Source organism: Mytilus californianus, unplaced genomic scaffold (genome assembly GCF_021869535.1).
Source record: "Mytilus californianus isolate M0D057914Y unplaced genomic scaffold, xbMytCali1.0.p SCAF_1, whole genome shotgun sequence".
Lineage (NCBI taxonomy): Eukaryota > Metazoa > Mollusca > Bivalvia > Mytilida > Mytilidae > Mytilus > Mytilus californianus.
Window position 1 is genome coordinate 33,415,243 of NW_026262581.1, and position 17,114 is coordinate 33,432,356.

At 31.9% G+C, this 17,114-nt stretch overlaps 2 protein-coding genes across 2 annotated transcripts; one reads left to right on the forward strand and one right to left on the reverse strand.

Annotated features, from left to right (window-relative positions):
* The first annotated feature begins 568 nt into the window (after positions 1 to 568).
* On the forward strand, positions 569 to 7,594 carry LOC127719146 (uncharacterized). The gene is made up of 6 exons (XM_052225172.1): positions 569 to 808; positions 1,740 to 1,891; positions 2,794 to 2,914; positions 4,520 to 4,813; positions 6,474 to 6,616; positions 7,197 to 7,594. The coding sequence occupies exons 2-6, from the start codon at positions 1,804 to 1,806 to the stop codon at positions 7,460 to 7,462; spliced, it is 912 nt and encodes a 303-aa protein (XP_052081132.1). The 5' UTR covers positions 569 to 808; positions 1,740 to 1,803; the 3' UTR covers positions 7,463 to 7,594.
* A 1,253-nt stretch (positions 7,595 to 8,847) lies between these two features.
* On the reverse strand, positions 8,848 to 15,806 carry LOC127719050 (uncharacterized). Its single transcript, XM_052225107.1, has 6 exons — positions 14,930 to 15,806; positions 13,964 to 14,105; positions 12,838 to 12,977; positions 11,602 to 11,794; positions 10,814 to 10,931; positions 8,848 to 9,270 (listed from the first exon to the last, which is right to left on the reverse strand). Exons 1-6 carry the CDS (start codon positions 15,531 to 15,533, stop codon positions 8,911 to 8,913), a joined length of 1,557 nt encoding a protein of 518 aa, XP_052081067.1. The 5' UTR covers positions 15,534 to 15,806; the 3' UTR covers positions 8,848 to 8,910.
* Between the last annotated feature and the right edge of the window lie 1,308 nt (positions 15,807 to 17,114).

Here is a 17,114-nt window from a genome sequence, read left to right on the forward strand (position 1 = left end):
AATTTTACTACAAAAAAATGCCAGCATTATTATAAGTTACATTAAATTGGACATTGCAAATGCTTCCATACGTCTTTGTATACATTTTCAACTGTTCACTGTCTCACTTTTACCATTTTGAATTATTTGAAACATGGAGATTTTACCCCATTAGCATTAATTCCTTAGCCGTGTTTGGCACAACTTTTTTGAATTTTCTGTTTTAATGCGTTTCAACTTCGTATCTTGCCTTCCAGCTAGTTTGATTCACGATCAACTAATGAGTCTTATTTAGGCGAAACGCGCGTCTGGCTTGACATTCAGTAAAGACATATTTGGTTTAAATCGGTAACACTGAGCTTATTGTGGGCTTTCGTTAAATATGAAAAAAATATCACATATAAGAGATATTTCATGATTGAAAATTATTCACGGACTCATTTGTTTGAAAAAAAAAATTAAAGAATGTTAAATATCTTTTATAGTCACATTTATTTCAGTTCTTTCGAATCTCAGCACGAAAACTGAAATTATATTTTGTCTACATTTTCAAAAGTTCAGATACACATATGAATATGGCAAACGATGTTCGAGCTCGAATTTTACATTTGTAATGTTAACCATGTTTTCAAATCTTACATGAAATAGTATAGTCTCTACATTATATTCGGCAATTAGGCAAGAAAACATACCCTGATAACCTGTTGTCATTATATTTTACAGTCGATGCGTGCTCGCACATAAGTATCGTTTCCAAATATTCAACCAACTGTATTGGTATTCTTGCTGTATTGAATAATACTGTACACACACATACAGATGTTTGCCAGTAAGTGCAATTAGTATATTAAAAAAAAATAGAAATATGAGTGTTTTACTTGCGTGACAACTGGAATACATGTGTAAAAAGTGCGGATTTGTTAGCACGTAAAATTTGGTTCACTCACCACTGTAACATTTTGTGAATGTACAGAGGCATGCAGGCTTTCTTGATCATATGCTGTTCGTTGTTCATATTGTCACTAGTGTTCATTTTGTATGTTATTTAGGTTGGAGTTGTCTTTTGTAGTAGCTGTCTGTAATGTTATTTGTAAATACTATCAGTTTTTTTACTTATGTCTGTGACCTTGAATGTAACCTCACTTTTACTAGCATTTGAAAGAGAAAATCATATTGGTATAGTAAGGGGCTCTTGTATAGCAAATTTTCAGTTCAAATAGGTATTTTGACCTAAATTAATATTATAACTTTCTCAAGCGGAGTTGATAAAGGTTTGGCTGTTATATTAGAAGACGTTTTTGTCTTGAACTCCAAAATTGATAATGAACTCCACTCTCCAAACTATTGTATTTTATGAGTGTTCATCGATTTTAATTGATTCAAAAATAATTTTTTTTAGAGAGTTTCTGTAATTTCCTGCTGTAAATTATATCCCCTAACACATGTAGCATGAAAGTACAAATTTCTAAGAAACTCAATGTTGGATTGAAGATTACGTACACGGCATATTAACCACATAGACGAAAACCATTTCATAAGTAAAGTTGCAATATTGGCATAATTTTTATTAAAATAGCGTATACGGTAGGATAAACTGATGAATAAATAGACGAGCACAACAGCAGCTGAAAATCAGATCATGATAAAACACATTTATGAAATAAGGCTGACCTACACGAACTTTTAAAAATTAAAGGCGAATAAATGTAACCTGATAAGAAGGATATAAGACTCGTGACAATGTATTTTTATTTATTAAGGATATACAATGAAGTTGGTAGATGTATTCAATTACTTGCTGTTAAAAATGGCGAAACATGTGACATGCAGAGTCTTCATGCCACGTTTACCAAGATGGCGACATATTATAACGATGATTGGTTGACTGCAATGGACACACAATCTTGTCAATGTAAGAATATTATTACATAATTAATCTCAAATATATGACCCAAGGAGCATGTGCCAGTCTACAAGCATCGCCTTGCATTTTTGCATAAAATTGAGTTATTGCAATGCAATAAGAAAAGAAACTGTATGGACCAAATTCTTATCTTGCTGATTATTTTTGCAGGTTGATTTTTAGTCTACTTACAGACATTATTTTAGAGTTTTCAAAAAAATAGGATACAGCCGAAAGTGGTTAAATTTGCGACCAACATCTGTTACTATTCGGTTGACCATTTGGCTTCTGAGTAGATCTTGTATTGCTGTTCACTTTTGCCATCTAACTTCTATAGCTTTATGCTATAAGGCACAAAACTATGAACTTGCCAAATATTACTTAGATATTTTTTTATTTTTTCAACCGCAATAAAACCAGAAAACAAAATAAAACAAGCCCCCTTCCCCCAAAAAGCAACGTTAAGGAATTCATATTACTAAGTGGCATTTATACAACTTAATAAGAAAATAACTCTAAAGCAGTCACGATAATTATAAAAACCTCCTTAATCAGTCCGCACGGAAACATAATACTCAAAAAGTATAACCGACCCGTGACCCTGAAGGTAACTCCCGACGGACACGGTCAAATTCTGCTGAGTTTTGTCTGACTATATGCTTAAAATATTCTAACAGTAGCAATTTGGATCCATTCAACTGTTAGTCTTAAAAAATGTTTACGATATAAATTAAGTTATTTTGTGAAGGTTTTTTTTAGCAATGAAACAAGTACATTACATCTGTATTCACGTTATCTCTGTTATCTATTATTTGTAAATCATGAGCTTTCAACATTTGCATCTGGTATTGATTCGAATTATATCGGTTGTTTGTGCGGTGTGATACTAATAATATGAACTTGTTTTACAGTAGAAGAACTTACTGAATCCTTGTGTACATCTCCTGATCGTCTTGGACTGGTATCTGCTATTGGTTGCTTTCCTCCTATCATTGGAGGATCCATGCAACATTCCAACTATTATATTTGTTCGTAAGTTTTTCTTTCTTTTCTAGTATTTTTTATTACCAAATGGTGGTAACCTATTGTGATCAATCAGTCGATGGAATGCATTTTAGACTCTACATAATTGATTAGACCTGTATTATTCCTTGGTTTGTAGCAATGAAAAACCAAGTATACATAAGTTTACTGTGCGTATTGCTGTGTGTTTGTTTATTCTACATTGGCTAGATGTATTGGCGGAGGGTTGAGATCTCACAAAACATGTTTAACCCCGCCGCATTTTTGCGCCTGTCCCTAGTCAGGAGCCTCTGGCCTTTGTGAGTCTTGTATGTTTTTTATAAGTTTGGTTCATTTATATGTTTCGGAGTTTAGTGTGACGTCCATTTTCGCCGAACTAGCACACGCTGTGTTGAAGACCCATTGGTGGCCTTCGGCTGTTTTCTGCTCTTTGGTCGTGTTGTTGTCTCTTTGACACATTCCCCGTTTCCATTCTCAATTTTATCAAATCTACTTATTTTTATATGTTCCGTTTTTTTTTATTATTCCACTTTTAGAGTTATGAAATAAGGATGAGGATTGAGTACTTTGAGAAGTATCTTCTGATTTATGTGAATAAAATATAATTAAGGAACAATATAACTTTGTCCTTTACTTTTAATGTTCGTCAATTAGAATAAAAAGAAAGAATCTATTATAAAGAGAAAAAAATATTTGAATACATAAAATCAAAAAGAGATTTCTGTAAGAGAAAACTAACTTATAGGAAAAGCAAATATATGCTAGCTGTTTTGCGGCATATAATCATGATAATTAGATAGACAAAGAAGAAGGTTTGTCTCGGTGCACATACAACTGGTTTTACCCTACCAAGTTATCAAGTTCGAATATCTGGACCGTGTGTTTTTCGCTGTTGTTTGTCTTCATTTGAATGTTTATTTTTTCGGATTAGTCAGCTGTTGGTGGTTGAGGTAGTCTGTTGTATTGTCCATACTTTTTGGTGATTCTTATTTTTCTTTTCATACATTGTATTATATATTTTTCGGTATAATTCAGATATGGCAAATGTAAATGTACCCCCGATTTACTGTATCCAAAATACGGGGTAAAGAGTACATTTCTGTTTGTAAATTATATCGGTAAATAAATAAATAAAAACTCGTTAAAACTCACCATAAGAACGAGTGGCAAAAGAAAAACCTTTAAGGATGTTCGCTCTTCTTGTTTTTGAATTTTACCAGATATTCGTAATCCTTTGGTTTTATACATGTAGTGCCATTAAAAAAATTTGCCCGCAAACCCCTTCTTTTCTTTTCATAATTTTATTATGTATAGTTTAAAAAGCAAGTTTGGAAAATCTTATAAAATCCTTGTTATTTTTTCATAGTTTTTGGGAGAAAAAAGGTGCCAATGTTAAATGTATGAAAATTCTGGAGAGAATCACTTCCCGCCAAATTTTCAATGACTTATATCTCGAAAACAAGCACACGGACCCTTCATTTTTTTCTGCTTTTTTAGTTCCTTTATTCATATACTTTCTATTTATAACAATCTTTTAAAAAGCTTGTTATTTTGAAACAGAGTAGCGAACATCCTTAAATAGAGCTGTAGTGTATATTTGTTGGGAAATTTCAGATTAGTTTCCAGTTTGGAAGTATGCACAGATCAATTCACAAACATGTTGGGTGAAAGCCACTGTCCAGATGCCATAATTAAAGCTGGCCTCCAGTCTTCGACAGCAAAACAGTGGATTCAAGATAATTACCCAACAGTCAACCTAGATGAATGTTTCAAAGTGTATCAACCAGGTCAATCTGGTGGTGATTCAGAATGTAAAGATTTTATATACATCTCTAAACATACACAAGATGCAATGGGAATAATGTATCTTAACAATATTACGGTCGTGAGCCAGACTGTATACTGCAAGTATGTTAAGAATATTATATTTGTTGTGAATACAAGTTGTTATTTTGTAATAATTTGTTGTACAAGTTATCCTTTTTTTTTTGCTTACCTCTTAATATAATGGTACGAATCAAGTTAAGGGAAGGGTTGGCGCCTTCAAACTAGTTTAACCCCTCCACATTATGTATGTGCCTGTCCCAAGTCAGGAGCCTGAAATTTAGTGGTGTTTGTTTGCTGCTGTATATCATATTTGTTTTAATTTTCGTTCATTATTTTGTACATAAATCAGGCCGTTAATTTTCTCGTTTGAATTGTTTTACATTTGTCATTTCGGGGCCTTTTATAGCTGACTATTGTTATTGGTTTTACTCATTGTTGAAGGCCGTACGGTGACCTATAGTTGTTACTTTCTGTGTCATTTGGTCTCTTGTGGAGAGTTGTCTCATTGGCAATCATACCACATCTTCTTATTTTTATATATAAGATAAGAGATGGTTGAAAATTGCACAACTAACCACCAGAGACGAACGGAGGATCTAGTCTCTTTGAATCAGCTCATAACTGTCTTATTTGCATAACTAAATGATATTACCTTAGACATAGAACTGCTACCAAGTTCTTATTAGGACATTATAGAATGTATTTTTGGAACTTTAGAAACCGGTATAGATGAATTACAAGTTTACCTCATCTGTCGTTTTATTCCAAAGAGAACCGCTCATAATGTCAGTTTGAAGTATATAACTGTGAATAAACTTCTAGCTGGTTAATTATAAAAGTAAAATTTGTATCGCAAAGTTATCATATATAATAATATACATGTAATAGTAAATTATACAAAAAGCGACAGAAAGTCACTATGCGCGCGTTGGACAATCGTTTTGTACATAGTTTTCCTCTTCAGGTTTTGCCATACTCGCAATAACGCCTAAATTTTTTAAAGATGCATTTTATGAACTATGGAAGTTTGATAATTAATATGTTCTCGTCATAAGTCTGAGATTGGACAATAAAAACTCGAGTTCAACATGAACGTTGAAATAGCAATACATATTGTTTTTGTTTTCCGACCACAATCCGAATTTTACAATTGTTTGTCCGGTTTATATATATTTTTTTACATTCAACATATAGCTTGGCTACCATATTAAGATTTGTATTTATTGTTATATACATATAAATCCTCCGTATTCATGAACCTGTAATATTGTGTTTAGAAATAAAGTTACAACTATAAATATATATATATATATAAAAAAAAAACCAATTTATCAATACATTAAGAATTACTGTTGTTTAAATATCAGACGAATTCAGAAGAAAAAAAAAATAATTTGAACATTTGGAAATACGTATTTCGATTAAAATATTATATGTTCTATAGTTTGAAATAATAGACAAAACCATTGACAAAATCAAAAAAACACATTTATCGTTATAAAAAATTGAATAACAGTTAAAGTTTTAAGAGCCAGCCTCAGAGGAATAAAAGGTATGTGATATATGGTTCAAATATGCCATTGACATTTGTTTTTTGAATTGTTCAAAATTAAAATGTTGCAGTATGGTGGAAAGTTTTTTCAATCTTTGTCATGCAGCCCATTTAGAAAATAAAAATTTGGTTTTTGTGAAATCTGAGTGACTTGATAAGGGGGTTCATTATGCTAGATCTGTATTTCAGAAATTTTTACTATGCAATGCACATGCTTCAGCACGAAATGGACAAGCTTGGTCACGTGTGCACTGTGCCAGAACTGCAGCCGGAATTTTCTAAAATACTGGGTTACCAAGGAGTTAAACCGTCCACGCTATCGGCATGTCAAGGTCTGTAACATAAGGATTTTCTGCTTTTTTCACTGGACATTAGGGAAACAAAAATCTTTCTGCGTCATGATGTACATGTAGTATTTTAATTCACAAATTATACGACGATCTATTTAGATTGTTGGGTTTTTTTGTCGACGCATTTTTTCAACTCCTGCTAGTTTAATTAGACAATCACAAAAGTCCCAAACAATTTCTTAAAGGTTGTGCCAATGTACTATATATATATATATATATTATTTTCATCTTTTTGAAAAGCTAAGAAATGGAAATACCTTTATCTGAATCTGAGACGTTACTATAAACATGTATGCACCAACAAAATACACATGCAAACTTGTTTTGTTCTATGTGTATACACGTACTTGTCTTATACTGAAAATATTACGTGTAAAAAATGCAACTAATAATACGTATCCTTTTAAGGTTATTTCTTGGTTATATTTCCCTGGTTACAAAGTAGCTTTAATATTCTTCCTTGTTTATTATCTCTTCTATTTCGGTAAGTGTCAAATCATTTCACCACAATATCAACTGAAGATGTGCACTGATATTGACTCGACATTAAATATTTTTGTAGGTCAAATGCAGAAAACGACCACCGACTTCTGCCAGGATGAAGCTGGAGTACTACAAGTCATGGCACATGAGCCTTATTGCAGACCATACCTCGAAAATATGAAAGATCCTAAAAATGATAAGTGCATGATGGCGAGACAGTTTTCACTCTGCTCGGAAACAAGATTACAATACGCTGGTTTTGACTGCAGTAAAGTGATACTTAACAGTACTAACATTGCCCAATATGTGCAGACCAACTATGGGATTTCACTTTCGTCCTGCTAATGACTGGTACTCAATTTAGATTTAAAATAAATCGAAAAATTCTGGTATATTTTTGTTTTCACTCACAATAATATATACTATATATTTGTTTTATCATTGAGTCATAAAGACAAAATATTTTTTGAGACCTGATATCATATACCAAAAGCGTTATTAAGACTAGCAGTTGCAAAATCATAAAAGCAAAAGCAAATAACAAAAATAAAAACAATAGTAGAATATTGTAGTCTGATTTTACGGAATTTTAGAACAATCCACATCTTTGTATTCATAAAACTAAACAGACATTTTATCACAGAGTTGATTCATTTATTTAGGTCTTGCAATAAAAAAAAATGTAAGTGTGTACGACCTGAGGTATTAATATCAGAATAATGATTGGATTTTCCCTCTAAAGAATGTAGATATTTCTACATATGCGGAATATGGTCAACGCAAATTCTCCTACATCAGAACACATGAAAACTAGGAAGTTCATACAGTATGTCAGTTATTCGTCGCCGCCAACTATCTTTTTTTTTTATCATAATGCTTCCTCTGATTCCAGAAATGAACTATGTGTTTGAGAAATAAAGGTTCAGTGTATTTTTTAATTACATACTGTTGACATTGAAGTTACATTTTGTATTTTGATCCAAATCTATTTTAGAATCCATAAAAATATGAATTCTACCACTTTTACATTTCTGGAAGTTTATCAATGAAAAACTCCAAATCCAACAGTTTGCAGTGGAATGGAATGAATCTGATCAGAATTACTTCATATGTGTATTACATGGAGTTGTGAACATCCTGGTTTTGTTTTGGGTAATCCTGCTTTTTGTTAGGTGCATTTGGCATTTCAGAACTTACAGAAAGTGACGAATGGGACACTTTCTTTAGTTATACACAAACTTTAAATCAAACTTCCCTCTTTAAAACATTATGAAATTCTAAAACCATTGATCCTAATTCAGCTGTTTTAATGTTTAATCCTTTATGGGACTCTAATCAAAAACCATAAACGAACGTTCCAATGATGAATCATGTGCAAGGGTATTTTCTGACACGAGCAACATGACGGGTGCCATTAATGAAAAAGGAACTGCTTATTAATGCCTTTCCTGAGAAACTGTTGTCTCGCCTGAGAAAAAAAAACGTTGTTGGAGGGACACTTATGCATATTGTTAATGGTGTTGCTTACGTCAACAAATTGTTCAAGTTTATGATGATGATAAGGTCACTTAGATCAACTCATCACTATTTCAAAAGGAGTTATCCACCTATATATTCCTATTTTTTTCCGGTAACATCTACAGTGAAATGATAGTGTAATTCAAAGCAAAACATAATTTTAATCAGTACAAAAAATGTTAAATAATTTACTAATAAAATCTATTTGAATTTAAATAAATATTTAATAAATATGTAAGTTATTGGAATCGATTTATTACATGCATTTTGCTAACTTATTCATCCTCCTTTTCTAATACAAAATACATGTGGTATTCTTCTTTTGGATTTTTCTCTCTTTGTTTTGGTGTACTTGCTATTTCTTCCGGCGTAATATATTCTCCTTCTGTCTTTAATTTGGCGTAAGACTGGCCATTCTCATCAGTTTGTAGATCTAGATACCCAAAGTTTGTAACGGCTTTATCATTGTCATTTATTCGGTTATCCTCTGGTAAACTCGATGTTGGAGATAGATAATAATGATTTCCAGTTTTAAATTTCTCCTCACTTGGAGCACTCGGTAGTTTCCTTGATATGCGCGATTCGTCCACACCATGTTCCTTCTTTTTCTTTGGTGAATTTATTGAAGGGACCATCTACAATATCAACGAAGGCCGAGTATAAAAATATGGAAATTGTACATAAATGATAAAACTTATTTATATAACATTACAGCTTGAATCGATTGTTACATGATACCGTTCTCAAATCCTTGCTAAAATATGAATTATACTGAAATATCATTAATGCTATTACGTTGATTTTGATTAAGATCCATTCGTGACAGTTGAAACTTTACCGAGACTTGTCGAAATTTGTAGGATGAATAGATATTGTGATCCGATGGGTAAATAAAGAAGACGAAAAACCAATGCTGCATTCAAAACCCATGAGTAAAATAAAAACCAGACAACGCCACGGCAAAAATAAGAAAAGACAAACAGACTAACTACACCCCAAAACACTACACAGTGGTATAAAGTGCATCACCACTATTTGGTGTTGTAAAAGAAAGGATTAGCATAAAAAATCAAAGTACTGAAGTACTTGAACATCGGATGACCGCAAGTTCTGGTTGATGGTCACAAGCACTTATCTCAGAAAAAAAATCACATCTCTATACCTGAAAGTTAGGTTAAGGTACATACTATGAGATATATTTTTTTCTGAGACAAGTTGTGTGGATGATGTATAAATGACAAGGAATTTAACCTCACCGTAATCATTATTATATTGAAGTGATATAATAATTTGTTATCAGTATACTCTGGTTTGTTGTTTATATATATAATATTAATATTTGTATAACAGTTATATATCATTTTCATCCATTTGTATATCATTCTATTCTACTATTCACTTCCTTTTTCACCACGAATATGACATACCGAATTAGACTATTTACCAGATTTGTAATAACATAAGCAACACGACGGGTGCCACATGTGGAGCAGGATCTGCTTACCCTTCCGGAGCACCTGGGATCACCCCCAGTTTTTGGTGGGGTTCGTGTTGCTAAGTCTTTAGTTTTCTATGTTGTGTCTTGTGTTCTATAATTTGTCTGTTTGTCTTTTCATTTTTTAGCCATGGCGTTGTCAGTTTATTTTCGATCTATGAGTTTGACTGTCCCTCTGGTATCTTTCGCCCCTCTCTTCTAATGATAGTGCAATGCAAGTGCATGGTGGACACTTTTCTGTAATAATTCGTTTTTCGAATAGATTGGATTTGAGTAGCATTCATAATTCCCGCGTTTATTGCAAAACGTTCTTGAGATATTATTCCGCATGCGTTACAATGTAACACAAATTTTCGGTGTTTTTTATTTGTTATTGATATAAATATTTCTCGCGACAAAACATTTTCATATCATTTATCTATGTTCTTAAAAATTATTTTCATGAATATTTATTGATAAAATTAATATATAACAAGCGATAAGGAATGTCATTTTGCACTCGATAATATCCGCGTAATTATACGAAATACGTTCGGTTATCAGTCAAAAACGAATGTCACGTGGGTAAAAATGTCTGTGGCAACATTACACCGGAATGCCCTCACGGTCATTCGCTGTAAAAAAAGTGAACATTTTCCCACTGTATTTGTACGTGTATCCTACTTTATCGGTCACAAACTTACTTTATCTTCGTCTATTTCTTCATATACACTAGACCTCCGTCGGTTGTGCGAAACTGACTTATACCTCAGAGATTGGTCGGATTCGAAACTTGTTTCTTGACTGTTAGAATTACGTTTTCTGCAACAAAACAGTATGAAATCAAAGCATAACATTGATTGACGATACTCGTCTGTGAATCTTGACTTTTGTAACTTTTTTCAATGCATATAATAGTCTTAACTTTATCAATACGACACATTAAGGACAAAAATAAGCGTTTCAGGGTCTGAAATGTAATTTATCTTTCCACGAAAACTAAAATAAAATCACGATCACTTTTGAATGGGCTTTTTGGCTTTTCTCGTTAAGTTTTATATATTTTATTTATCCAACGACTTTGTAGAATTAACAGTAACAATGTCTTAAAAAAGAAAATCAAACAATCAAAATAATTGATAAACTTTATAATGGATATCACTTATAGTTAAGGGAATGGAAGTTGTCTTTTCTTTCTCTAGAAAATCAGATAAAAAGGTCTTAAATAAAGAAAACGTTATAACATAATATACGTAAGAATTCCGAGAAAAAAACCGACATAATGTGTACATGTGAATTACTTTACAATGGGACTTATCATGCGATAGGGCCGATGTAAATTTTTACATTTGAGCTATATTTTATGGTAAACTCGCGCAAATGATAAACATGCTATTTTGACGGATTTGATCATTTGTCCTATTTTGATTTCCAAAACAGGAATAAATATAAATGTTATACAATAAACCAGATAAATGAATATTGAACCTACTTGATTTTGCATTGTTTTCTACAATATATCGCAATAATCATGACTATGGACAATATTATCAACCCAGCAATAGCACCTCCTACAAACGGTAATAGTGATCCCGGGATTGGACCGAATCCTCTACTTTTAAGATTGTTGTGGTTTGTTGGTGTAGTAGGTTTTCCATTTCGGGGGACAGTAGAAATATTTGGATCTGAAAAACATAAATAGATGCTTGTAACTCATAGGTGTACTACACTTTTTCTACAATCGATTGAAAATATACAGGATGCAAAAATATCAAACCATAGCTGAAGTTTACTTATCGCAAAAAGTCTCATTTCAGATCTTTTCGATCAGATGGTGTTTTTTGTTGTTGTTGTAGTTCAAAAATATTTAATATTTAAACTGTTATTTTTATACTTACCCATTTATATTAAATGCGCATCACGTCCGGTCGAAATAGCGACTTTAAATCAGATATCCGTGTTGAGACAGCACCTGTTGCCTCTTCTGTTGCAAGGCCAAATATCTGTCTCTAGTTAATATGCTCTCTTTTTACAGTAGATGGTCTAGTTTCCCACCCTTCATCCCTGTAGACCAGCTTTGCAGTTCCTTTTTATTTAATACATTGTCTAATTTGTACTCGTTCTGAACATGTACGAAATATTTGTCACTGAACGCTAAGCAATTAACAATCAATCAACCTTACGGTTGTTATTTACCTACTACTGTTTGCCAGTCTACAGGGTTCCTTAGAAAATTGTTGATTATTTATTCATTTTATTTACTTACTTATTTACCTGTATCATCCATTTATTTATTCATTTTTAGCATTATATACATAGTACATTATATGTACAAATGGACGATTAGCAATCATCAGGCAATATTATGTATATACATTTGGAAACCAATAACTTAAAAAGGATACTTTTTTGTTACTAATTTATTAAGAAAATGCACGTTTACTGCTGTTCTCCATCTTGAAAATGTTTAACACTTTGTTTTTAGAGATTTTTCTATATTGACTGTAATGTTGTTTTTTTTTTTGTTTTTTTTTTGTAACTCGTGGAAATATCTATTTTGTAGTTTCGAAGTATGAAACAATTGAACTGATGGATTTTGTCGGTATAGTACTGAACAATCCAATAAAAGGGAAATAAATCCAGCAAGATAATTATTATATCCACAATTTTTATTTTGTTACCTCCCCTTACATGTTTCATAAGACTAAAGTACAGTTACTTTATATACCTTTAGGACAAATGCTCTGATAAAACTGTTTGACTTTTCCCATCTGTGGTTGCATTTTTCTGTTCATTAAAGAAGTTACTGATTTACAACTACGTCTGTCCAGCTCTCTTTCTATACAATGCATGGAATCGTCTATATCTCTGCAAAATTTTAATATCGTAGAAAAATGAAAAAAAATTATAAACCATTATATTATTTCTCTTGAAAATATAGTCTAATGTTAAGAAAACCCCACACTTATAATAATATTAATTAGAAGTTGTAAAATATGCATCTGTATATGTAAAAACATGTTGTACAGTAACTAATAGTTACTTCTTATACTGGTTAAAGTAAACAATTATTTTATGGACCTTGGACCATTATACTAGTACTAGAACACACCCGACATCGCGGGACCGTGACTGAATAAAAGTGACTATGCCTTATTTTTAGCCTGGATATTCAGTTTTCTTATTGTCATTTGATAAAGTCATGTTGATAATAAGGTGCACAGTTTTCTCTGCTTTCAAAATCTTTCTGTTTGAACCCGTCCTGGTTTTCTCACTACATTATAGTAGTGGTACTCCAAATAGTGGAGGGAAGAATAAAGAACAAAATCTACAACCGGAAACTACCTGTGGTATATTCTATTGGAATCGGTATCGGATTCGACCCGGAACTTGTTAATTATTGGTAATATTAATTATGTGGAAAACAAAAGGGTCTGGAATGGTGTAATTTTTAATCAACACCATTGTCCTATATTAGTTATCTTTGGTTCGCCGTTTTTACGTCATGCCGGCTTACAAATTGGACCTCGTTATTTTAGTAGTATAGATAAAAGTCCCAGTATAGACTAATAATAATAAAAATAATGTTAACAATGCTACATGTACATGTTATATTTGTATTATAAATGATAGTAGTAGTAGGAAAAGAAGAAGAGACAAATGATTGATTGTTGATTGCTTGACGTCCAGTGACAAATAGTTCAGGACGACAGAAGAGACAGAAGTCACAATTGAGGCACAATGTGCAAAAGTGTTGACTGTTCTTACTGTTGTGGATGTGTATACCATTTCTTAAAGATAAAAAAACAGATGGAAAAAAGAACCAAAATTTGATATGATTTAAAATAACTTACTGGCAAAGATGGAGTCTCTCAGCAGGACTGAAGTGATGTCTTCCTCGGTGGAACAATGTTTCATCCAGATATTGTGGAAGATTGTCAAAACAATTCAATGTCCTCATACAGCACCGCAAGCCAACGTTTGCATTACCAAAATCTATGATAAATTTAAGTATAATTACTTATATTCTAAATATGTTGAACTTCAACAGTTGAAGAATTCACATATTAAGAATACATGACTGAAAACTGCAAACAAAATGTTTTTACCTTAGTTTCTAGTTTTCTCGAAATGTTAAAAAGGCTTCAACTTTCTCGAATATTTTCTAAATTTTAATTCTTTTTATTGATGAAAAAAAAGTCATAATGTCTTCAAAATGCTGTCAAAAATATTGCTCGAAAATTCTTTTTCTTTAGTTTAAAAAAATGAGTCATTTATTTGTTTTATTAATTATGAATAAACTGATGGTAGTGTTTTCTTTCTTTTGTTGTGTTGTATTATTATAAATGCACCATGCTACCATAGAAACTTTATAAATATCTAATACTTATATGGTTGTAAGCCACAGTTTGTATTCACCGACATCATAACATATGTAAAAAAAATTCTGTCTATCTTTATATTATATGCAAATAATGATATTTTTCGTTTTCCAACTTACTTTTAATAATGTTTAAATGATGATCCTGAGTTACTTGAATAAATATTAAAATAAGGCGAAGGAGGAGGATTTTTATAAGTATTACAAAATAATACAATATTTCTTAATATATATATAATTATGTAAAAAATAATTGTTTGTTATCTTGGTAATTTGAATGGGTTTTCTTTAAATTATTTCTATTAAAAAGCAATAATTTTTTTCAAACTTTTAAAATTTTATATAACGGTAAAAATAGTAGAGCTCCGGAAGGTTAAGCACATTAAATATCCCGCACATGCAATACACGTGATTAAATAAGGTTATTAAATCAACTTACTCGTCCTAAACCCTGCACAGAATCGTAGTCTTTCTATTTTCCTTTTCCTGACATCTGCTCTTGCAGAAGGGAACATCATTAGATCCATCTGGAGGTTAACTTGGTTAGAGTCAAAAGCTAAAGCAGTTTCATTGTTGTGTACAGAATTGGCTGGTGAAAAGGAATCTATATCATCACGTGGTGCTGGCACGAGCTCTTCATCCTTTTTTTCAAGGTCGGGACCAGGATTCGTGTCATTTTCGTCAGTCCTGTTTTGAATTGGAATTTCAGTGACAGTCGCCGATTCTTCGGAACTGTAGCCACCCGTGGTAAAATGCGGATTATGTCTGGTAACTGTTTTTGTTGTAATTTCTTTTGGTGCAAGGCTTACCGAAACAGGACTAGTACCAGTAGTCGACGATAATGTTGTTCTGTTTAATCCAACTAAATTATGGATTTCTGTTGTTGTTTGAGTTGATGGTGTTCTCGGTTTAAAAGGTCGAAACTGACCACCGTAATCTCTCACCATTTTAGGCGTTAATATTTTCAGGCTTTTATGTTCACTATTGTTTAAAGTCATTGCGCTTGTGTCCACCATTTCATTTTGGATTTGTTTACTACGCATTTCTGGTGGATTTACTAGAGATCCAGAAGTCAAGTGCGAATCTGTTATTCCGAATGACACAGCAGAATCTATGATTGTTCTTCTAGGAAATCCATCACTACCGGAATTTTTTTCAAATTTTGGTCCAAATGTATTCTTTCTCTCCCTTCTTTTCCTGTGCTGTTTATGATTGACCAATGTCAATAAGTTAGAAATAGTTTTTGCATGAATGTCGGAGTTGCTTGTACCCGTCCGAACGTTAATCGATGTATTAGTAACAGTTGTCAATCTTAATTGATCCGACATGTTGATGTTCCGAACTTCCGGAATGGTCGCCACTTTTTGAAACTACCTAGTTGCCGTCTGTGTTGATAGGCGGTTTATATTCAATATTATCCTTCGAGACATAATTATTTATAATCAAAATTGCATATTTAAAACGTATTTGATTTTTAGATATATTGCAAAAGATATATAATAGTCCTCTATATTAAATAATCGACAAAGTGTTTTAGAGTACATACATTTTGTGGATAAAAATTGTCAGTCGTATATTTACATGTCACAGATTTGTCATTATTTTACGCTTGATTTGGCCTGTCAAACTTATTATTTGTATATAAGTACACGTATGTATGTATTATGATAATAAAATGACAAAAAAAGTCGTGAGTTTATATCTATATATATAAAGTTATGACTGCCTTTTGTTTTTTTGGCAAGATATTATTTTGTCTTGATATCTTAAAATTACGACTGAATGAAAATGAAAATTCTATAAATACTATATTGAAGCATGATATTTTTCTCAGAATAATTGCAAAAACTTTTTTTACACTTTTAGAACGACACAATATGATGTGAAAACGGATGTTACATTTTGCATATCCAGGGCGTTATTGCCTATTTCAATGTTAAACTCGCAGGTCTCTTAAAGCTGAAAGGCATGCTATTTCCGCGTGCATTTTTTTTTTATTTGCTTAATTTCAGTCGATTTTGTACCTGTTCCTCCACATCTTTCAAGAATAAAACAAAAACTGATTATAATATTATTGTCAATTTCAAGTGCGATAACTCTGTTTTGGTAGATTTCTAAAATCGTTTATATATACATATCATAAATCTTTTGTTTTGAGTTGAACCAGGATGTATACATTTAATTTTCACTGGATATGTTTTCTCTAGCATTAACGACAAATTTCAACAAAATTTCAACAAAAAAAAACCCTTAAACTTTTTCTTTCACTTGCTGTTCGACCTTGCTAAAGCTTATCCAATACCTATTATATCACAGATATATTTGGCGTTGTTGATCATGAATTCAGTGCACGAATTTAGATTTTGATGGATAATTACGAAACTCAAACGAACAAAGTTTTAATTTGTAGTCGGACATAAGTTCATTGAACTAATAAATTATTCTTTATAAAAAAAATATTATGTAACTAATCATAAATCTTGTGATAACAGATGGTATGAGTGATCTTGGTTACATTTGTGGTCGGACTTGGTAATGTTTATGTTCCAAAAGAAGAATAGAATAGTTTTCCGAAATAAATTCCTATCCCTTTACCTTAACATCAAATGGTGAGTGCTTACTGA

Excerpts from the sequence above, each read along its gene's own strand:
- LOC127719050 (XM_052225107.1), bottom strand. The coding sequence starts at position 15,533 with ATGCGTAGTAAACAAATCCAAAATGAAATGGTGGACACAAGCGCAATG. Across the intron at positions 12,978-13,963 it reads GAGAGACTCCATCTTTGCCA|AGATATAGACGATTCCATGC; the intron begins GTAAGTTATTTT and ends AAAATTTTGCAG. Across the intron at positions 10,932-11,601 it reads AGAAAACAATGCAAAATCAA|AAAACGTAATTCTAACAGTC; the intron begins GTAGGTTCAATA and ends GTTTTGTTGCAG.
- LOC127719146 (XM_052225172.1), top strand. The coding sequence starts at position 1,804 with ATGCAGAGTCTTCATGCCACGTTTACCAAGATGGCGACATATTATAAC. Across the intron at positions 1,892-2,793 it reads GGACACACAATCTTGTCAAT|TAGAAGAACTTACTGAATCC; the intron begins GTAAGAATATTA and ends CTTGTTTTACAG. Across the intron at positions 6,617-7,196 it reads CACGCTATCGGCATGTCAAG|GTCAAATGCAGAAAACGACC; the intron begins GTCTGTAACATA and ends ATATTTTTGTAG.